This window comes from Triticum urartu, chromosome 4A, assembly GCF_056163025.1.
Source record: "Triticum urartu cultivar PI428250 chromosome 4A, HENAU_Tu73, whole genome shotgun sequence".
Taxonomy (NCBI): Eukaryota; Viridiplantae; Streptophyta; class Magnoliopsida; order Poales; family Poaceae; genus Triticum; species Triticum urartu.
Window position 1 is genome coordinate 197,075,886 of NC_141876.1, and position 23,589 is coordinate 197,099,474.

Genomic DNA, 23,589 nt, shown 5'->3' on the forward strand with positions numbered 1-23,589 from the left:
TACGGAGGGAAAGGATGGTGTTTGAATTGCTAGAACATTTACGTACATTGAACATGCAACTAGTACATGAGTGTCGTGTTTAAATTTGGAATTATTCCGGGTTCATTTGACATTTTTATGCATTAATTGAGTTTTTGGGCATTTAATGTGCATAATTCAAATTTGAACTACAAGCACATGCTCCAATGCACCAAAGTTTGCTGAAAAATCACATGTGTGTCAGCACAACCTCCTCAACGCCGCCGTCGCCGCGGCCATCACCGGCTCATTAGCGTTCCCTCAGATGGTGCTGCCCGACTCGCCCTGCGCGTCGGCTTGCAACCGGATGCCGGGCTTCCACGTCTACCTGCAGGCCTCCCTCCTCTCCGAGGAGTGCTTGCCCGACGTGAGCGTGGTCGCGCCTTCCACGCCCGCGCCCGCGCCCATTGACCTCAACGCCAGCCCGGTGGCTGGTGGCTCGTCATCTGGAGGCACGAGGAAACGCGTGCGGCAGACGCCGGCCGGCGTGCTCCCGGACGCCCGCAACCTATTCGAGGGAATGCCGTCCGCCGTCGACGAGGACTACATGCAGAACCTCATCTTCGAGGGCGGTGCGCCGGCCGCTGGCTACGATCCCGACGAGACCCAAAGCCAGGACGGCTGCGGGGCGTTCACGCCGGCCGCTGGCTATGATCCCGATCAGGCAGCCTTCATGCGTGATCAGGTCGGCATGGACCTGGACGGCTTCCCACTCGACCACGAGTTCCCGGACAACTACGGGCAAGAGGAAGAGGACGAGTGCGACATCGAAGTGGAGCCTTTGTTCGAGGACGAGCTCGCCAACCAAGCCGCCGGTCCTAAGCCGAAGCACAAGAGCAAGCGCACGAAGGTATACACGGCTGTCGAGGACAAGCTTCTTTGCGAGTGTTGGCGATACATTGGACAAGACCCCAAGACGGGAGCCGAACAAAAGCATTCAACCTTTTGGATTCGTCTCCACCGGGAGTTTCATGAGCACAAGAAGTTTCCACCTTACCAAACTGTGAGCACGCGCGGGTGGGTGTCCATTTCCAAGCGATGGAGGGTGATCCAACAAGAGTGCAACAAGTTTTGTGCCACTCTTGAGAGCATCAAGTCCTGCCCCTTGAGCGGCATCGGCGTGCAAGACATGGTGTGCTAGCAAGACGCCCTCGTTTGTGTCATCAAGTTCATGCTTGCATGCTCATTTGCATATCATTTGCCCATATGCTTGCATGGAACACATTTTGTAGGCATTTCAAGCTTTGGAGGCATTCAAGGTCCAACACAATGGCAAGTGCTTCAACCTCTCCCATTGCTTTCGGGTCATCAAGGACGAGCAAAAGTTCAAGGCACAATATGCCGCCCTCAAGTCGCGTGGGGGAAGCAAGCTGTGGAGGAGGTTGGGGACAGCGAGCCGGCACGGCCGCGGGGGAAGACCAACTCCAAGGAGGACAAGCGGGATGCGGCATCCAACGCCTTGATCGCAAGCGTGGAGGGCATGATGAACAATAAGGACTCAAGGGAGGAGGAGCGCCGGTGTTTCAAAGAAGAGCAAATGAACGCCTTCATGGAGATCCAAAGGAGGAGGCTTGAGATGGACGCGAAGAAGCAAGCCAAGATGCTTGAGCTGGAGGCGGAGAAGCAAGCCAAGATACTAGAGATCGAGGCCGCCAACGCCAAGACCAAGGCAAAAGAAGTGGCTCTCGCTAGCATGATGACCGGGGTGGAGATCATGAAGGTGGATCTCAACACCGTGTCGCCAAGGAAGAGGCCATGGTTCGAGAAGATGCAGGCCGACATGGTCAAGTTCATCGATGAGTGATCTCGTGGCCGCGAGCGCCTTCCTTTTTTGTATGCCGGTTGTGTGCTGGCATGATCACGAGGTCGCGATGGCGTGGTCGAACTCAAGTCACACCTCTTTTTGTGTGCTGTCATGTGTGCCGGCCGCTGGCGAATGCGCCAACATGGAACTGCGGTGATATTTTTTGAAGCCGGCAATGTATGTCGGCGCTGGCATGGTGCCGACATGATCTATGGCCACTAGCATGATCTGTGGCCGCGGGACTTTTTTTAAATTGAGTGCATACATGAAATGGGTCGGTGCATTGGGCGCACTGCCGACCCAAATGCAAAACTGGGCGGACACCGGGCGGGCGGCCAACCCAAACAGACAAAAAGCGGACAAATGCGCCGTCCATTTGGGTCAGCCCATTGGAGTTGCTCTTATTTTCCTATAAAATTATTCGTTTGCTTACTCCTGACAAGTGGGATCCACACTTATCATTGTGAGATACAGAGAGCTAACATATGGGTATAGAAGGATTTTCATCATATAACATGGTCAACGAGTTTGACCTAACAATAAATATGTCTAATGGCATTTTTGAGTAAACATCTAATGGAACGATGACATTTTTGAAATATCTAATGGCATTTTTGAGGAAGCATCTCAAGGTTATTGAGCAGTTATAACTTCTAACTAGATCATTGATGGTGGCGCATTGCCGCGCCCGTCCTCTTTGACAATAAAACGATAGGAATAGTCATAAATATATGTAATCTGAATCTAAAATAGATTGTTCCACACATGTTTTCCTTGTTATTTTGAAACGAAAGGTACTCGAATCAGTAGTAAATAGGAACCCAAAAGAGAAAATACATTTTTAATAACAATAACAATAAAATGCTCTTGGCATACCAACTATGAAACCATGTTCTGATAACTCACAAATAAAATAAAAGTTTCTGGAGATTACCAGGCCCATTGAAAACTAAAATAGTAGTTCCCAAATATTACCATGCTCATTGACAACTAAATAGTATTTCCCAAATGTCGGTGAGTTTAGAACCGAAGACTCTCTTGTTCAAAAGAGCCTTTCTTGCAGGGGTATACCAATCGTGACACCCTTTTTTTCTTTTAGTTTCTCCCAGTGCCCAACCAACAGAACACGGGCTTCGTTGTGTCTAAATGAAAAGATTTACGAACACATTCGAAAACATCTCTTATAATTAAAGTGGAACATGTTTGTTAGTTAGTTTAAAGCCTACCTTCTCAATGTGCTTCACTGAAGAAAACATGCATGATAGCAATGTCATGTAATCTTAGGACATAGGTGTAATACAAACTCATGAAACAATGTTAGCCTTTTTGCTTTGAGTAGTATTGGTACTCATAAAGCCCGAGGATTACATACAAAAAAAGTAATCCCTCTGTAAGTGCGGCTTTAGCCCAAACTGAGTACTCCCCAAGGGATGCTCAACCTGAGTATTACATTACCTGCGGCTTTAGCCCTATGATTACGGCATGGTAGTTTATATTTACAACCTTGGAAGGCAACACCTAGATAACCATAATATAATCTCAGGAATAAAAAGTGAAGCTCGCTATGATCTGTAAGAAAGTGGAGTTCACTATCTATTCCACAATATGTGCATTACAATTTCATAAACTAGATAACACCCCGCCCGTTGCTACGAAATGTGTGCACTGATTAAATTGGTGAACAGTTGGAAGCTAATGGGAAATATTGCCATATTATAGTAAATATTGGTCATTGCAAATAATAAGTTGCATTTGGACGTAAAAATAATGTTTAGTAGGAAAAATACCGGCATTCAACAACACATAATCAGAGGTGATATAGTGCATTCATGGATGTATCATTTACATACAACACACTCATCCGATATATTGTACTTCCAGGTCCAACAGACCAAAATACAATAATGCTCGCGTGTGCAGAAAGGTTCAGGAAGAAAATACAACTACAACAAAATCTAAGGTGATAATTACTAAGAAAACACAACATAAATACGTTAGAAAATAGATTTTTTGACTAACAACGGCATCTCGGAATTGCTTTTGTCAGTTTTGAGATACATATACATGAAGGTATAACATATTAACATAGTTGAAGGTGTAGATTTGTTCGGTCACGTACATCTGAAAAGAAAATATTTACGGAAAAGGATGCAACTACTTCGATTGGATTTCTACCACTATCATATGTTGTGCAAGTGTATAAATAGTCATGCAAATATCAAGTGAGTAGACCATACCAACTCAATATCCGGTCAACTTCGAATCTGCAATTAATATCCAATCACAAAACACATACTGCATATTAAGCATAACGAATTTTGGTTCTTGCTTCTTCCTTCTAATATACAGTGAACCCAAACATTTGTTGATTCTTGATTTGATATATAAAAAATATAAGCTTATCAAAGGAGATAGGAATGATAGGAACGCCATCCCCTAAAAGATAAATGCATATCCCCTCCAAAATAAAATTCTACAATACATAACCAAGCTATGAGGTTGTAGAAGGTCTATGTAACTTGTGAAAAAGCAGACCTACTATAAGACTGAAGTGTTTGTTTCCTTGCTAACCCTCTACAGGAACTTAAAATGTATGTAAAAAAATTGATATTATAGTATTTAAAAAGAACAGATGAACATGTGTATAATCAATCAAACATACCTCAACATGTGTTACTGTTAGAATAAATCCGAGGCATACCGTCGATCATCCGAGAACCAAGCAATCACACGAGCACGACACCGAGATTTGTTAATGAGGTTCACTGATATGGCTACATCCCCGGGGCTTGACTATGGGCGCTCCTCCCCATGACACCGCTACAATACCGCACCCGGTCGCCTTGGACACCGGCACATGCCGCCAGCTTCCCCTGCGTTCTGGTGCTATTATATTGGCATAGGTTACATCATGTGTCTAGCCTCGCTATATATGAGAGCCTAGGTTACAAGTGTCCTACTAGGACACGAGTCAATATCCTATCTAAACACAATACAACTACAAGTCCAACTGTAACCTACCTTGTACACAATATTCGACACAACTCTAACAAACTCCACCTTGGCGAATATTCTCCACCAACTTGAATTCGTCAATGCGTCAAACTTCCATGTACATTGGACTTGAGTTTATCCCATGAGTACCGCTGCTACTCCAAAGACTCCATATGACTCCACCTGCAACTTGTAGTCCCTTCTTTTCTTGACCACTGTCAACACGAGCAAAATTAAGTTCCTCATTACTCTAGTTTGTGCTCCCAACTTCCAGAGTATCCGTCCATACCATCACACACCAATCACTGACCTGCGTGAAAGTGAACAACTTACATATTGGGTGTCACACATAAGAGTTACCTGAACTCAACATCACCGCTCTTCCTTGACTGTTTGTCTGAAACTTGAAAGAATTTCATCGTTGCTTGTAATCATCCCGAGTCAAATTCGCAGTTGTCTCACCACATGTATGACCACCAGAGTCGTGGCCCGTCTCCATGCCCCGTGTATACCGCACGCCTCGCCGCTATTACCGCGTCGATCCTCCGCTGTCCCGGTCGAGTCTCAAGGATCGCGGACCCACACCACTCAACCCCCACTCCAGAGTACCACCGATCATCACCGACCGATGACGAGTTTCACGCTTCCATCAGACCACCGGGCTCCAGTCTGAACTGCATGTCACTCACTTTTCCCCCTTGCTGAATAGGCTTCGATTCCCTGGATCCTTACATCGTAGCCCCTCAATCTAGCTCCACCTTCAACATGACTCCATGGTAGATGATCAGTCCACCCTCACGCCCCGTCGACTTCAAGCTCCGTGTGTACATCACCTTGAATCAACCCCGCGCCATTGTCTTGTCGAAGCCACACAAGTCCTCAGACCTGCGCCACAGGTTTCCACACCCCAGAAGTCGGTCACCATCAGCATCACGCTCCTATGTCGCTGTCGCTGATCTCATCACCGTCTTCTGTACCAACCGACTCACGTCGATCCGTCAGACTATCTAGTCCAACCAAGCCGAACTTCTCCGACTGCATGACACGCTCGAGGCTCCCAAATCGTCTTCCGAAAATTTCCATCCATCACATGATAATTCCATCTTAGCTGACATGACTTCCCACAACGCTTTCAAGCATCCCCATTGTGCCAACAAATCTTTCACCCTTGTCTATCATAACCCAAGGTTTTTTAGTTCCGTGAACTTCTCCACCTCAAATCTGGTACCCGTTGGCGCCATGGTTCTTTGTATGACTGACCCTGTGAAAAATTATCCGAGCTCTCTTCTCACACAATGCCCAAGTACACGAGGTTGTACTACTAGCAAATTCCAAAAGAATTATAATCTTTAGCCTTCACGTGGTGGCTCGGCTCCCTTGCACAAAACTCCGATGCTAGCTTTGCTTTGCCATGACCTTCTGCTTTCCAATGGATCTTATCATTGATGGATCTTCTCACGCTAGATGTGATCTGGCTCCGTCCACATCGTACACGAGAGGCTGCTGCCTCCATGGACTCGGTCCCAATCTTTTTTTTTCAAAACAAATCCATAGTTTTGCATCTGTACGCACACATGATGAGTCATCCACGCATGCTTCAGCCTGCTCTTGAGCAGCACATGCGCGAGACGCACTTCTGGCCAGCTTCGGCCTTGCCCCCTGCTGTAGCCACATGGGCCGCGCCGCCATGGGTCTCGCCTAGGCTTTCACTGCTGAACGCACCAGCCGCCAGATGCCAGCGATCCCACCAGTAGGTACATGCGCCGCCTGATGCTCGCGCGATCGATCCACCCAATCCATCGCCGCACATCCCACGCCCTTTGCAACTCGTCGATGCCGACGCATCCACCACGCAACTGCTTCTTCATCTTCTAGATCAACCCGCGTCACGCCTAGCTCATGATACCACTTGTTAGAATAAATCCGAGGCATACCGTCGATCATACGAGGACCAAGCAATCACACGAGCACGACACCGAGATTTGTTAACGAGGTTCACCGATATGGCTACATCCCCGGGGCTTGACTATGGGTGCTCCTCCCCATGACACTGCTACAATACCGCACTCGGTCGCCCTGGACATCGGCACATGCCGCCGGCTTCCCCTGCGTTCCGGTGCTATTATGTTGGCATAGGTTACATCGTGTGTCTAGCCCCGCTATATATGAGAGCCTAGGATACAAGTGTCCTACTAGGACACGACTCAATATCCTATCTAAACACAATACAACTACAAGTCCAACTGTAACCTACCTTGTACACAATATTCAACACAACTCTAACAGTTACTACCATTCCACCAGACCAGAAAAGAAGAATAAATTGTATGGGAAAAACCTAGCTACAACAAAATGTAGTCAGAATCCTAAAGGTGCTCAACAGTTGGAACAACCATGTAATTCTGGTGAGGCTATGATGGCGCAAAATGGTTGTGACCCAGGCAGAGGTAAGTCGATGTCGGGCACAATGGCTCAGGAGAAGAGCACCAGAAGCAATGCAAAGATGGTTCCGAGGGATTTGTGGCAGGGAAGAGTACGTGGCTACATCACACCACATTCATTTATCTGCGAGAAATTCTCCACGTCCTAGTAATGATCTAGAAAATCACAATTTATTAATATGTTGGTGTCGTCAAGATTCATCGTATTAGCTAACATGAATCGTTGACCTTAAGAGTGCTCCTAAAGGACTGAAATACATGCACGTGACAAAGAAAATGGAAACTGGATCAACTGGGGATTTAGGGATGAGACAACATAGCCTGGTCTTCATGGTCAGTCTCGTCGGCGAGTTCCTTGTGGCCGAGCTTGGCAGCGACGGTTCATGGGCAGAGCTTCTTCCGCTGAATTATCGTCGCTCTGCTTATTAAGACCTCCTCCAATCCTCGTTTCTTAGATCTGGACGGGAATTCCATCCGGAGGAGGCAAAGCGTTTGCTTCGTTGGTGCTTGCAGTCGAGGCTAAGCGCACATGAGGCGATGGTATATCATTGCAGGGGATGCATAAGGGGATTAAGAGGGTCAAAGGAGAAGCCAGGAAGATTTATGGAGGAGAGGGGACACACTGGTGTCATCAGTGGAGAGACGATGGGACATGTACGTTCAGTTAAATCTAACAATTTCTTCCACATTTGCTGGGTAGTGGATAGAGAGTTGATGCATATTGTCGTTCCATGTGCGCTGGAGGTGCATTGTGGCTGGAAGATCGCGTCATTCTTTGTGGCGGCTAGTAGAAGAGAAAACGACTGTAGTTTTTTTTGAGGGAAGGCCATCATGGCAAGCTTTATTGAATTATAGAACACTTACATCGTCCACGAGCTTACTGACAATGACATCAGGTGGCTCGTTTAACCAACTAAGATTCGACTTATTACAAAAGGAGAAGTTAGCTAGCACATGCGTCGCTTGATTACAAGAATGAATACAATGCTTAAAAATGACCTTCCCAATCGACGTACTAATATCAACGCATTCCGCGAAGAGAGCCGCAGATTCATCCCACCATCTTTCTTGGCCATTGTAGAAGTTAATTACCTAGAGAGAATCTGATTCCGCTTCAATCCGGTTTAGTCCTAGAGAGTTGGCAAAGAACAACCCATCCCTCATGGCCATCGCCTCCATTGTAATTGCATCCGCCGCCACCGGTACAAAATTGCATTACACGACAATGAAGTTTCCATGAATATCCCTCATAACAGCCGCAGTTGCCCCACTCCCTTCATCTGGAAAAAAGGCTGCATTAACATTTAGTTTTGTGTATCTTGGGTCCGGCTTACACCATTTAGTCTCTGGCATTACATGTGAACTTGTCAACGAATTATGGAAATTTGAAGCAATCGATAGAATGGATATTGGCCATCTCCAAGAAGGTGGCACCAGCTCATCATGTGTCATTCGCCTACGTATCCACCACAAGTACCATGCTCCCACCATTAGTGCTTGTTTGAAGTTGACATTAGAATGTACCATCAATAGATCATCCGGAAGGGTTAAAAGATGTTCGAATATAATCGAGCCCGACCTATCCACTGGTACAACATCTTCCACCAGTTGCAACATCCCAAGACGCCTCCACACTTCCTTTGCATGCACTCATAGAAATAAAAGATGCCTAATATCCTCAGCACCTTGATGGCATATCGGGCACGCCCCATTAGAACCAATGTGTCTGTTTGTCAGGATTGCTTTTAGCGGAACGATTCCTCGCAGAACCCTCCACCCAAAAATCTGAATTCTACGTGGGACTTGCACTTTCCAAAGTGTATTCCACACTGCCAAAGGCGCTGAACCACCAACCCTCTCCATCATATTTGCATGTGCCCTATAAGCGTGCATCCATTGCAAATGGTACGCAGTTTTCACTAAAAAAATTCCGGTGTGATTAGGTTGCTAGGTAATGAAATCCTCAAATGCGTGTGTGTTGAGCGGGATTTGAAGTATTCTTCTAACATCCACATGGTAGAAAAGGCTCTGCAATAGCTGTTCATCCCACTCCCCGGTCACCGGATCAATGAGTTCACAAACTCTTGTAATAATTGATTGGCCTCTCGGTGTAATTACCTTCATATCTGAGCTTGAAGGTATCCAAGGATCCCTCCATATATTTACGTCCTCACCAGTACCAATCCTCCATATGTAACCTTTCTTGAATGTATCAAGGCCCTTTAAAATACTTTGCCATGTAAATGATGACCCATTCTTTGGGGTAGCATCCAAAAGAGTTCCATTGGGGTAGTATTTAGCTTTCAATACTTTTGCAACCAAGGAATCTGGATTAGTGATGAGCCTCCAGCATTGCTTAGCTAGCATAGCTAAGTTGAATGAATATAAATCACGAAATCCCATACCTCCCTCATTTTTTGGAATACATAGCATCCACCACGCCATCCAATGCATTTTCTTGTGCTCTTCATCATCACCCCACCAAAATTGTGCAATAATATCTGTGATTACTTTGCAAATTCCTTTTGGAAGACTAAAAACTGACATGGCAAAAACTGGAATGGCCTGTGCCAGACTTTAATAAAATCTCTTTACCTCCAATTGATAGTTGTTTCTCCATCCAACCTATCAATCTTTCTTTAATTCTTTCAACAAAATGCCTGAAACAGTCACTTTTGTCAGCTCCCACAATTGATGGCAACCCAAGATACTTGTCAGATAATGCTTTTGTGCCAATATGAAGAATTTGACTAATTTCTGCTTTTGAAACAACTGAGGTGTTGGGACTGAAGAAAATGCTAGACTTGGCCAAACTCACCATTTGTCCTGAACTTGCACAATAGGTATCCAGTATGTTTTGTAAGGAAGTTTCATTCATCACATCTGCTCTCATGAGAATTAGAGAATCGTCAGCAAATAAAAGGTGTGAAACTGACGGTGCATTTCTGCACACTCTAATCCCATCTATGCCAACAACTTCTTCTTCAAACGTCAACATACTGGACAGCCCTTCCACACAAAGAAGGAACAAATAAGGGGAGAGGGGGTCCCCTTGCCGAATCCCCCTAGTAGGGGTAAATATCTTAGTCTCCTGGGAGTTGAATATGACCTTATATCTAACAGAAGATACACAGGCCATTATCATGTCTATCCAACCAGTATCAAAGCCAAGTTTTTCCATCATAGCTCTCAAGAATATCCACTCAACCCGGTCATAGGCCTTATGCATATCCAATTTCACTGCACATAGCCCCCAGCGACCTTCTCTTGAGTTTTCTTATCTTATGGACACACTCATATGCTATTAGTACATTATCAGCAATTAAACGTCCCGGAACAAATGCACTTTGAGTGGGGGAGATAATGTCAGGTAGAATACTTTTCAGTCTAGCAGCCAACATCTTTGAGATAATTTTGTACAACACATTACATAGACTGTCAGGTCTATATTGTGTAATTTGTTCAGGCGAGTCTACCTTGGGGAATGGGTACAATGGACGTATCATTCCACTCTGCCGGGATCTGCCTTGTATTGATCGCAAACAACACCTCCTGGGAAATCTCATCACCAATAATATGCCAGAACTTCTTAAAACATATAGCATGGAGACCATCAGGGCCAGGCGCCTTGAGATCTCCTATACTGTGCACAGCCTTATGTACATCATCATGGGTATACGGGGCTAATAACATTTCATTCATTTGCTCAATAACTTTCGTTTGCACATTTTGCAGAACAGCAGGGTCAACATGGTTTACTTCTGAAGCAAAGAGGTTACCGAAATAATTCTGGACATGCATGTTGAGTGCTGATGTACCTTCAATCACATTCACCTGGTCATCATTTATTTTCTTATCAAGTTCTTCTTATGCCTCGCCGAAGCAAATGCTTGGAAGAAACCCGTGTTCCGATCCCCATGCTTGAGCCATCCTGCTCTAGATCGCTGCATGACATGTATCTGAAGGAAATATGCCCTAGAGGCAATAATAAAGTTATTATTTTATTTCCTTATATCATGATAAATGTTTATTGTTCATGCTAGAATTGTATTATCCGGAAACATAATACTTGTGTGAATACATAGACAAACTAAACGTCACTAGTATGCCTCTACTTAACTAGCTCATTAATCAAAGATGGTTATGTTTCCTAACCATAGACATGTGTTGTCATTTGATTAACGGGATCACATTATTAGGAGAATGATGTGATTGGCATGACCCATTCCATTAGCTTAGCACCCGATCGTTTAGTATGTTGCTATTGCTTTCTTCATGACTTATACATGTTCCTATGACTATGAGATTATGCAACTCCCGTTTGCCGGAGGAACACTTTGTGTGCTACCAAACGTCACAATGTAACTGGGTGATTATAAAGGAGCTCTACAGGTGTCTCCAAAGGTACATGTTGGGTTGGCATATTTCGAGATTAGGATTTGTCACTCCGATTGTCGGAGAGGTATCTCTGGGCCCTCTCGGTAATGCACATCACATAAGCCTTGCAAGCATTGCAACTAATGAGTTAGTTGTGAGATGATGTATTACGAAACGAGTAAAGAGACCTGCCAGTAACGAGATTGAACTAGGTATTGAGATACCGATGATCGAATCTCGGGCAAGTAACATACCAATGACAAAGAGAACAAAGTATCTTGTTATGCGGTCTGACCGATAAAAGATCTTCGTAGAATATGTGGGAGCCAATATGAGCATCCAGGTTCCGCTATTGGTTATTGACCGGAGACATGTCTCGGTCATGTCTACATTGTTCTCGAACCCGTAGGGTCCGCACGCTTAATGTTACGATGACAATTTCATTATGAGTTTATATATTTTGATGTACCGAAGTTAGTTCGGAGTCCCGGATGTGATCACGGACATGACGAGGAGTCTCAAAATGGTCGAGACATAAAGATTGATATATTGGAAGCCTATGTTTGGACATCGGAAGTGTTCCGGGTGAAATCGGCATTTTACTGGAATACCGGGAGGTTACCGGAACCCCCCGATAACCTAATGGGCCTTAATGGGCCTAGTGGAGGAAGAGGAGAGGAGGCCTAGGGGCTGCCGCACGCCCCTCCCCCCAAGTCCGAATTGGACAAGGAGGGGGGGCGGCGCCCCCCTTTCCTTTCTTCCCTCTCTTCCTTCTTCCCCAAGTCCTAATCCAACTAGGGAAAGGGGGGGAGTCCTACTCCCGGTAGGAGTAGGACTCCTCCTGCGCGCCTCCTCCTAGGGCCGGCCGCACCCCCCTTGGATCCTTTATATACGGGGGCAGGGGGCACCCCTAGACACACAAGTTGATCTCTAAGATCGTTCTCTTAGCCGTGTGCGGTGCCCCCTTCCACCATAGTCCTCGATAATATTGTAGTGGTGCTTAGACGAAGCCCTGCGACAGTAGAACATCAAGATCGTCACCACGCCGTCGTGCTGACGGAACTCTTCCCTGACACTTTGCTGGATCGGAGTCCGGGGATCGTCATCGAGCTGAACGTGTGCTAGAACTCGGAGGTGCCGTAGTTTCGGTGCTTGATCGGTCGGGCCGTGAAGATGCACGACTACATCAACCGTGTTGTCAAAATGCTTCCGCTGTCGGTCTACGAGGGTACGTAGATCACACTCTCCCCTCTCGTTGCTATGCATCACCATGATCTTGCGTGTGCGTAGGAAAATTTTGAAATTACTACGTTCCCCAACAGTGGCATCCGAGCCTAGGTTTTATGCGTTGATGTTATATGCACGAGTAGAACACAAGTGAGTTGTGGGCGATATAAGTCATACTGCTTACCAGCATGTCATACTTTGGTTCAGCGGTATTGTTGGACGAAGCGGCCTGGACCGACATTACGCGTACGCTTACGCGAGACCAGTTCTCCCGACGTGCTTTGCACAAAGGTGGCTAGTGGGTGTCAGTTTCTCCAACTTTAGTTGAACCAAGTGTGGCTACGCCCGGTCCTTGCGAAGGTTAAAACAGCACCAACTTGACAAACTATCGTTGTGGTTTTGATGCGTAGGTAAGAACGGTTCTTGCTAAGACCGTAGCAGCCACGTAAAACTTGCAACAACAAAGTAGAGGACGTCTAACTTGTTTTTGCAGGGTATGTTGTGATGTGATATGGTCAAGACATGATGCTAAATTTTATTGTATGAGATGACATGTTTTGTAACTGAGTTATCGGCAACTGGCAGGAGCCATATGGTTGTCGCTTTATTGTATGCATTGCAATTGCGCTGTAATGCTTTACTTTATCACTAAGCGGTAGTGATAGTCGTGGAAGCATAAGATTGGCAAGACGACAACGATGCTACGATGATGATCAAGGTGTCACGCCGGTGACGATGGTGATCATGACGATGCTTCGAAGATGGAGATCACAAGCACAAGATGATGATGGCCATATCATATCACTTATATTGATTGCATGTGATGTTTATCTTTTATACATCTTATCTTGCTTTGATTGACGGTAGCATTTTAAGATGATCTCTCACTAATTATCAAGAAGTGTTCTCCCTGAGTATGCACCGTTGCGAAAGTTCTTCATGCTGAGACACCACGTGATGATCGGGTGTGATAGGCTCTATGTTCAAATACAATGGGTGCAAAACAGTTGCACACGCGGAATACTCAGGTTATACTTGACGAGCCAAGCATATACAGATATGGCCTCGGAACACGTAGACCGAAAGGTCGAGCGTGAATCATATGGTAGATATGATCAACATAGTGATGTTCACCAATGAAACTACTCCATCTCACGTGATGATCGGACATGGTTTAGTTGATTTGGATCACGTGATCACTTAGAGGATTAGAGGGATGTCTATCTAAGTGGGAGTTCTTTAGTAATATGATTAATTGAACTTAAATTTATCATGAACTTAGTACCTGATAGTATCTTGCTTGTTTATGTTTGATTGTAGATAGATGGCCAGTGCTGTTGTTCCGTTGAATTTTAATGCGTTCCTTGAGAAAGCAAAGTTGAAAGATGATGGTAGCAATTAAACGGACTGGGTCCGTAACTTGAGGATTATCCTCATTGCTGCACAGAAGAATTACGTCCTGGAAGCACCGCTGGGTGCTAGGCTGCTACTGGAACAACACCAGATGTTATGAACATCTGGCAGAGCAAAGCTGATGACTACTCGATAGTTCAGTGTGCCATGCTTTACGGCTTAGAATCGGGACTTCAATGACATTTTGAACATCATGGAGCATATGAGATGTTCCAGGAGTTGAAGTTAATATTTCAAGCAAATGCCCGGATTGAGAGATATGAAGTCTCCAATAAGTTCTATAGCTGCAAGATGGAGGAGAACAGTTCTGTCAGTGAGCATATACTCAAAATGTCTGGGTATAATAATCACTTGATTCAATTGGGAGTTAATCTTCCAGATGATTGCATCATTGACAGAATTCTCCAATCACTGCCACCTAGCTACAAGAGCTTCGTGATGAACTATAATATGCAAGGGATGAATAAGACTATTCCCGAGCTCTTCTCAATGCTGAAAGCTGCAGAGGTAGAAATCAAGAAGGAGCATCAAGTGTTGATGGTCAACAAGACCACTAGTTTCAAGAAAAAGGGCAAAGGGAAGAAGAAGGGGAACTTCAAAAAGAACAGCAAGCAAGTTGCTGCTCAAGAGAAGAAACCCAAATATGGACCTAAGCCTGAAACTGAGTGCTTCTACTGCAAGCAGACTGGTCACTGGAAGTGGAACTACCCCAAGTATTTGGCGGATAAGAAGGATGGCAAGGTGAACAAAGGTATATGTGATATACATGTTATTGATGTGTACCTTACTAATGCTCGCAGTAGCACCTGGGTATTTGATACTGGTTCTGTTGCTAACATTTGCAACTCGAAACAGGGACTACGGATTAAGTGAAGATTGGCTAAGGACAAGGTGACGATGCGCGTGGGAAATGGTTCCAAAGTCGATGTGATCGCGGTCGGCACGCTACCTCTACATCTACCTTCGGGATTAGTATTAGACCTAAATAATTGTTATTTGGTGCCAGCGTTGAGCATGAAAATTATATCTGGATCTTGTTTGATGCGAGACGGTTATTCATTTAAATTAGAGAATAATGGTTGTTCTATTTATATGAGTAAAATATTTTATGGTCATGCACCCATGAAGAATGGTCTATTCTTATTAAATCTCGATAGTAGTGACACACGCATTCATAATGTTGAAGCCAAAAGATGCAGAGTTGATAATGATAGTGCAACTTATTTGTGGCACTGCCGTTTAGGTCATATCGGTGTAAAGCGCATGAAGAAACTCCATATTGTTGGACTTTTGGAACCACTTGATTATGAATCACTTGGTACTTGCGAACCGTGCCTTATGGGTAAGATGACAAAAACACCGTTCTCCGGTACTATGGAGAGAGCAACAGATTTGTTGGAAATCATACATACAGATGTATGTGGTCCGATGAATGTTGAGGCTCGTGGCGGATATCGTTATTTTCTCACCTTCACAGATGACATAAGCAGATATGGGTATATCTACTTAATGAAACATAAGTCTGAAACATTTGAAAAGTTCAAAGAATTTCAGAGTGAAGTTGAAAATCATCGTAACAAGAAAATAAAATTCCTACGATCTGATCGTGGAGGAGAATATTTGAGTTACGAGTTTGGTGTACATTTGAAACAATGCGGAATAGTTTCGCAACTCACGCCACCCGGAACACCACAGCGTAATGGTGTGTCCGAACGTCTTAATCGTACTTTACTTGATATGGTGCGATCTATGATGTCTCTTACTGATTTACCGCTATCGTTTTGGGGTTATGCTTTAGAGACGGCCGCATTCACGTTAAATAGGGCACCATCAAAATCCGTTGATACGACGCCTTATGAACTGTGGTTTGGCAAGAAACCAAAGTTTTCATTTCTGAAATTTTGGGGCTGCGATGCTTATGTGAAAAAACATCAACCTGATAAGCTCGAACCCAAATCGGAGAAATGTGTCTTCATAGGATATCCAAAGGAAACTATTGGATACACCTTCTATCACAAATCCGAAGGCAAGACTTTTGTTGCTAAATTCAGAAACTTTCTAGAGAAGGAGTTTCTCTCGAAAGAAGTGAGTGGGAGGAAAGTAGAACTTGATGAGGTAACTGTACCTGCTCCCTTATTGGAAAGTAGTACATCACAGAAACCGGTTTCTGTGACACCTACACCAATTAGTGAGGAGGCTAATGATGATGATCATGAAACTTCAGAACAAGATACTACTGAACCTCGTAGATCAACCAGAGTAAGATCCGCACCAGAGTGGTACGGTAAGCCTGTTTTGGAAGTCATGCTACTAGATCATGATGAACCTACGAACTATGGAGAAGTGATGGTGAGCCCAGATTCCGCAAAATGGCTTGAAGCCATGAAATCTGAGATGGGATCCATGTATGAGAACAAAGTGTGGACTTTGGTTAACTTGCCAAAAGATCGGCAAGCAATTGAGAATAAATGGATCTTCAAGAAGAAGACTGATGCTGACGGTAATGTTACTGTCTACAAAGCTCGACTTGTCGCAAAAGGTTTTCGACAAGTTCGAGGGATTGACTACGATTAGACCTTCTCACCCGTAGCGATGCTTAAGTCTGTCCGAATCATGTTAGAAATTGCCGCATTTTATGATTATGAAATTTGGCAGATGGATGTCAAAACTGCATTCCTGAATGGATTTCTGGAAGAAGAGTTGTATATGATGCAGCCGGAAGGTTTTGTCGATCCAAAGGGAGCTAACAAAGTGTGCAAGCTCCAGCAATCCATTTATGGACTGGTGCAAGCCTCTCGGAGTTGGAATAAACGCTTTGATAGTGTGATCAAAGCATTTGGTTTTGTACAGACTTTTGGAGAAGCCTGTATTTACAAGAAAGTGAGTGGGAGCTCTGTAGCATTTCTGATATTATATGTAGATGACATATTACTAATCGGAAATGATATAGAATTTCTGGATAGCATAAAGGGATACTTGAATAAGAGTTTTTCAATGAAAGACCTCGGTGAAGCTGCTTACATATTGGGCATTAAGATCTATAGAGATAGATCAAGACGCTTAATTGGACTTTCACAAAGCACATACCTTGACAAAGTTTTGAAGAAATTCAAAATGGATCAAGCAAAGAAAGGATTGTTGCCTGTGTTACAAGGTGTGAAATTGAGTAAGACTCAATGCCCGACCAATGCAGAAGATAGAGAGAAAATGAAAGATGTTCCCTATGCTTCAGCCATATGCTCTATCATGTATGCAATGCTGTGTACCAGACCTGATGTGTGTCTTGCTATAAGTCTAGCAGGGAGGTACCAAAGTAATCCAGGAGTGGATCATTGGACAGCGGTCAAGAACATCCTGAAATACCTGAAAAGGACTAAGGATATGTTTCTCATATATGGAGGTGACAAAGAGCTCATCATAAATGGTTACGTTGATGCAAGCTTTGACACTGATCCGGATGATTCTAAATCGCAAACCGGATACGTGTTTACATTAAACAGTGGAGCTGTCAGTTGGTGCAGTTCTAAACAAAGCGTTGTGGCGAGATCTACATGTGAAGCGGAGTACATAGCTGCTTCGGAAGCAGCAAACGAAGGAGTCTGGATGAAGAAGTTCATATCCGATCTAGGTGTCATACCTAGTGCATCGAGTCCAATTAAAATCTTTTGTGACAATACTGGTGCAATTGCCTTGGCAAAGGAATCCAGATTTCACAAGAGAACCAAGCACATCAAGAGACGCTTCAATTTCATCCGGGATCTAGTCCAGGTGGGAGACATAGAGATTTGCAAGATACATACGGATCTGAATGTAGCAGACCCATTGACTAAGCCTCTTCCACGAGCAAAACATGATCAGCACCAATGCTCCATGGGTGTTAGAATCATTACTGTGTAATCTACATTATTGACTCTAGTGCAAGTGGGAGACTGAAAGAAATATGCCCTAGAGGCAATAATAAAGTTATTATTTTATTTCCTTATATCATAATAAATGATTATTGTTCATGCTAGAATTGTATTATCCGGAAACATAATACTTGTGTGAATACATAGACAAACTAAACGTCACTAGTATGCCTCTACTTAACTAGCTCATTAATCAAAGATGGTTATGTTTCCTAACCATAGACATGTGTTGTCATTTGATTAACGGGATCACATTATTAGGAGAATGATGTGATTGACATGACCCATTCCATTAGCTTAGCACCCGAGTGTTTAGTATGTTGCTATTGCTTTCTTCATGACTTATACATGTTCCTATGACTATGAGATTATGCAACTCCCGTTTGCCGGAGGAACACTTTGTGTTCTACCAAACGTCACAACGTAACTGGGTGATTATAAAGGAGCTCTACAGGTGTCTCCAAAGGTACATGTTGGGTTGGCGTATTTCGAGATTAGGATTTGTCACTCCGATTGTCGGAGAGGTATCTCTAGGCCCTCTCGGTAATGCACATCACATAAGCCTTGCAAGCATTGCAACTAATGAGTTAGTTGTGAGATGATGTATTACGAAACGAGTAAAGAGACTTGCCGGTAACGAGATTGAACTAGGTATTGAGATACCGACGATCGAATCTCAGGCAAGTAACATACCGATGACAAAGGGAACAAAGTATGTTGTTATGCGGTCTGACCGATAAAAGATCTTCGTAGAATATGTGGGAGCCAATATGAGCATCTAGGTTCCGCTATTGGTTATTGACCGGAGACATGTCTCGGTCATGTCTACATTGTTCTTGAACCCGTAGGGTCCGCACGCTTAACGTTACGATGACAGTTTCATTATGAGTTTATATATTTTGATGTACCAAAGTTAGTTTGGAGTCCCGAATGTGATCACGGACATGATGAGGAGTCTCAAAATGGTCGAGACATAAAGATTGATATATTGGAAGCCTATGTTTGGACATCGGAAGTGTTCCGGGTGAAATCGGCATTTTACTGGAATACCGAGAGGTTACCGGAACCCCCGGTAACCTAATGGGCCTTAATGGGCCTAGTGGAGGAAGAGGAGAGGAGGCCTAGGGGCTGCCGCGCGCCCCTCCCCCCAAGTCCGAATTGGACAAGGAGGGGGGGGGGGCGCCCCCCTTTCCTTTCTTCCCTCTCTTCTTTCTTCCCCAAGTCTTAATCCAACTAGGGAAAGGGGGGGAGTCCTACTCCCGGTAGGAGTAGGACTCCTCCTGCGCGCCTCCTCCTAGGGCCGGCCGCACCCCCCTTGGATCCTTTATATACGGGGGCAGGGGGCACCCCTAGACACACAAGTTGATCTCTAAGATCGTTCTCTTAGCCGTGTGCGGTGCCCCCTTCCACCATAGTCCTCGATAATATTGTAGTGGTGCTTAGACGAAGCCCTGCGACAGTAGAACATCAAGATCGTCACCACGCCGTCGTGCTGACGGAACTCTTCCCTGACACTTTGCTGGATCGGAGTCCGGGGATCGTCATCGAGCTGAACGTGTGCTAGAACTCGGAGGTGCCGTAGTTTCGGTGCTTGATTGGTCGGGCCATGAAGACGTACGACTACATCAACCACGTTGTCATAACGCTTCCGCTGTCGGTCTAAGAGGGTACGTAGATCACACTCTCCCCTCTCGTTGCTATGCATCACCATGATCTTGCGTGTGCATAGGAAAATTTTGAAATTACTACGTTCCCCAACAGTATCTCCTCGAGTTCTAGCAGAAACTCGATTAGCTCAGATAGTTCTTTCCTTTTTGATTCACTTTCGTCATTCATAGGGCCAGGCATAATTTTCTTGAGCTCTCTCCGTGCTTTTCGAAGTCTCTTTTTGGGCTTCTTCAAAACTCTCTGACCCCAATCATGGAACTGATCGTGCATGCGATTTAGTTTTTCATAGACCGTATTTTGTCCCGCAGCCACGCTTGCCGAGTCCCACTCCTCCTGGACGACATCCGAGAATGACTGTTCACGCAGCCACCTCGCCTCAAATTTCTTGCTTGCTGCACCATTGGCCGCCACTCCCGAGTAATACTCTGTGTCCACACACAAGGGTCTATGATCTGAATGATTATAGTTTAAATTTTGTAATGCAGCATGAGGATAAAGAGTGGACCATGCATCATTAACCAAGCCCCTATCCAGTCATTCTCTAATCCTGCCTCGAAACCACGTGAATTGGTCTCCCACATATCCCATGTCCCTCAACTCGCAGTCCTCAATGGTTTCCTGAAAGGCGTGCATATACTGTCATGGTCTTGGATTACCACCTTCTTTCTCATGTAGGAATTGTATTTCATTCAAATCCCCAATCAGAAGCCATGGTAATGTATTATTATGATGCAATCTTCTCATTCTCTCCCATGTTCTATGCTTGTGTTCCCAACGGAATTCACCATACATGCCGGTTAATCTCCATTCGTTATTCTGTTCATCCGTCACTCTAACATCAATGAACATAGGATCAAGTTCCATGCGCTGCACTTTTATTTCTTTCCTCCATAATAACATTAGTCCACCTTTCCTTCCATCTCCAACACATACCAATTTCTGATCCATTCTCAATATCCTCCTCAAACACTCTGCCGAATAGCTTTCTAAGTGTGTCTCCAACAAAAACATCACATCTGGGCTGCAGCTTCGCTGGACATCCAACAAAGCATGAACCACCGGGGTGTTACCAAGCCCCCGGCAGTTCCAACATAACAGTTTCATTGCTTCACTAGAGAGCCAGCTTCAAAGAGAACCGATCGCTGTCAAACAACGCTGGGACAAAAAGCCTGAACAAATCCAAAAGTTGTCTTCAGATCTGATCAACAACCAAGTTCTCTAAACACTAGCAGGGAAGCTATACACCAACACAATGGATAAATTCCTCATGGCATGCAAGCACTAGATAGACGATAAGATGGAGTCATGAAGTCAGCACCATCGCCGAACTTGTTGCCGCACAAAAGCAAGGCCGAAACTCTAGCTGAGCACACTAGACCAGCGACGGCACCTCCGGTACCGTCCTGGGAAAGAGACGCCGGTAGCTGCACCGCCGCCACGGAGGCGGCCGGTGCTACATCTTTTAGCACTGTGTTGGTTTTCCCCGAAGAGGAAGGGATGATGCAGCAAAGTAGCGTAAGTATTTCCCTCAGTTTTTGAGAACCAAGGTATCAATCCAGTAGGAGGCTATGCGCGAGTCCCTCGTACCTGCACAAAACAAATAAATCGTCGCAACCAACGCAAATAGGGGTTATCAATCCCTATAGGGCCACTTACGAGAGTGAGATCTGATAGATATGATAAGATAATATTTTTGGTATTTTTATGATAAAGATGCAAAGTAAAATAAAGGCAAAGTAAATAGCAAAGGAAATAACTAAGTAGTAGGAGATCAATATGATAAAGATAGACACGGGGGCCATATGTTTCACTAGTGGCTTCTCTCGAGAGCATAAGTATTCTACGGTGGGTGAACAAATTATTGTTGAGCAATTGACAGAATTGAGCATAGTTATGAGAATATCTAGTCATGATCATGTATATAGGCATCACGTCCGAGACAAGTAGACCGACTCCTGCCTGCATCTACTACTATTACTCCACTCATCAACCGCTATCCAGCATGCATCTAGAGTATTAAGTTAAAAACAAAGTAACGCCTTAAGCAAGATGACATGATGTAGAGGGATAGACTCATGCAATATGAAGAAAACCCCATTTTGTTATCCTCGATGGCAACAATACAATACGTGCCTTGCTGCCCTTACTGTCACCGGGAAAGGACACCGCAAGATTGAACCCAAAGCTAAGCACTTCTCCCGTTGCAAGAAAGATCAATCTAGTAGGCCAAACCAAACCGATAATTCGAAGAGACTTGCAAAGATAACCAATCATACATAAAATAATTCAGAGAAGATTCAAATATTATCCATAGATACACTTGATCATAAACCCACAATTCATCGGTCTCAACAAACACACCACAAAAAGAAGATTACATCGAATAGATCTCCACAAGAGAGGGGGAGAACATTGTATTGAGATCCACAAAGAGAGAAGAAGCCATCTAGCTACTAACTATGGACCCGTAGGTCTGAAGTAAACTACTCACACTTCATCGGAGAGGCTATGGTGTTGATGTGGAAGCCCTCCGTGATCGATGCCCCCTCCGGCGGAGCTCCGGAACAGGCCCCAAGATGGGATCTCGTGGATACAGAAAGTTACGGTGGTGGAATTAGGGTTTTGGCTCCGTATCTGATCGTTTGGGGGTACGTGGGTATATATAGGAGGAAGAAGTACGTCGGTGGAGCAACATGGGGCCCACGAGGGTGGAGGGCACGCCTGGGGGGGGGGGCAGGCACGCCCCTACCTCGTGCCCTCCTGTTAGTTGGTTTGACGTAGGGTCCAAGTCTCCTGAGTTGTATTCGGTGAGAAAATCACGTTCCCGAAGGTTTCATTCCGTTTGGACTCCGTTTGATATTCCTTTTCTTCGAAACCCTAAAACAGGCAAAAAACAGCAATTCGGGGCTGGGCCTCCGGTTAATAGGTTAGTCCCAAAAATAATGTAAAAGTGGATAATAAAGCCCAATAATGTCCAAAATAGTAGATAATATAACATGGAGCAATCAAAAATTGTAGATACGTTGGAGACGTATCAAGCATCCCCAAGATTAATTCCTGCTCGTCCTCGAGCAGGTAAATGATAAAAATAGAATTTTTGATGCGAAGTGCTACTTGGCATAATTTTAATGTAATTCTTCTTAATTGTGGTATGAATATTCAGATCCGAAAGATTCAAGACAAAAGTTTATATTGACATAGAAAATAATAATACTTCAAGCATAGTAACAAAGCAATTATGTCTTCTCAAAATGACATGGCTAAAGAAAGTTATCCCTACAAAATCATATAGTCTGGCTATGCTCTATCTTCACCACACAAAATATTTAAACCATGCTCAACCCCGATGACAAGCCAAGCAATTGTTTCATACTTTTAACATTCTCAAAACTTTTTCAATCTTCACGCAATACATGAGCGTGAGCCATGGATATAGCACTATAGGTGGAATAGAGTGGTGGTTGTGGAGAAGACAAAAAGGGGAAGATAGTCTCACATTAACTAGGCGTATCAAAGGGCTATGGAGATGCCCATCAATATATATCAATGTGAGTGAGTAGGGATTGCCATGCAACGGATGCACTAGAGCTATAAGTATATGAAAGCTCAAAAAGAAACTAAGTGGGCGTGCATCCAACTTCCTTGCTCATGAAGACCTAGGGCAATTTTGAGAAAGCCCATCATTGGAATATACAAGCCAAGTTCTATAAAGAAAAATTCCCACTAGTATATGAAAGTG

General features: G+C 44.4%; 1 protein-coding gene and 1 pseudogene across 1 annotated transcript; one reads left to right on the forward strand and one right to left on the reverse strand.

Annotated features, from left to right (window-relative positions):
• Positions 1–325: 325 nt before the first annotated feature.
• Positions 326–1,481, forward strand: LOC147975360 (uncharacterized). Its single transcript, XM_087520378.1, has 2 exons — positions 326–1,150; positions 1,251–1,481. Exons 1-2 carry the CDS (start codon positions 326–328, stop codon positions 1,479–1,481), a joined length of 1,056 nt encoding a protein of 351 aa, XP_087376504.1.
• A 770-nt stretch (positions 1,482–2,251) lies between these two features.
• On the reverse strand, positions 2,252–20,954 carry LOC147975361 (uncharacterized; annotated as a pseudogene).
• Positions 20,955–23,589: the final 2,635 nt, after the last annotated feature.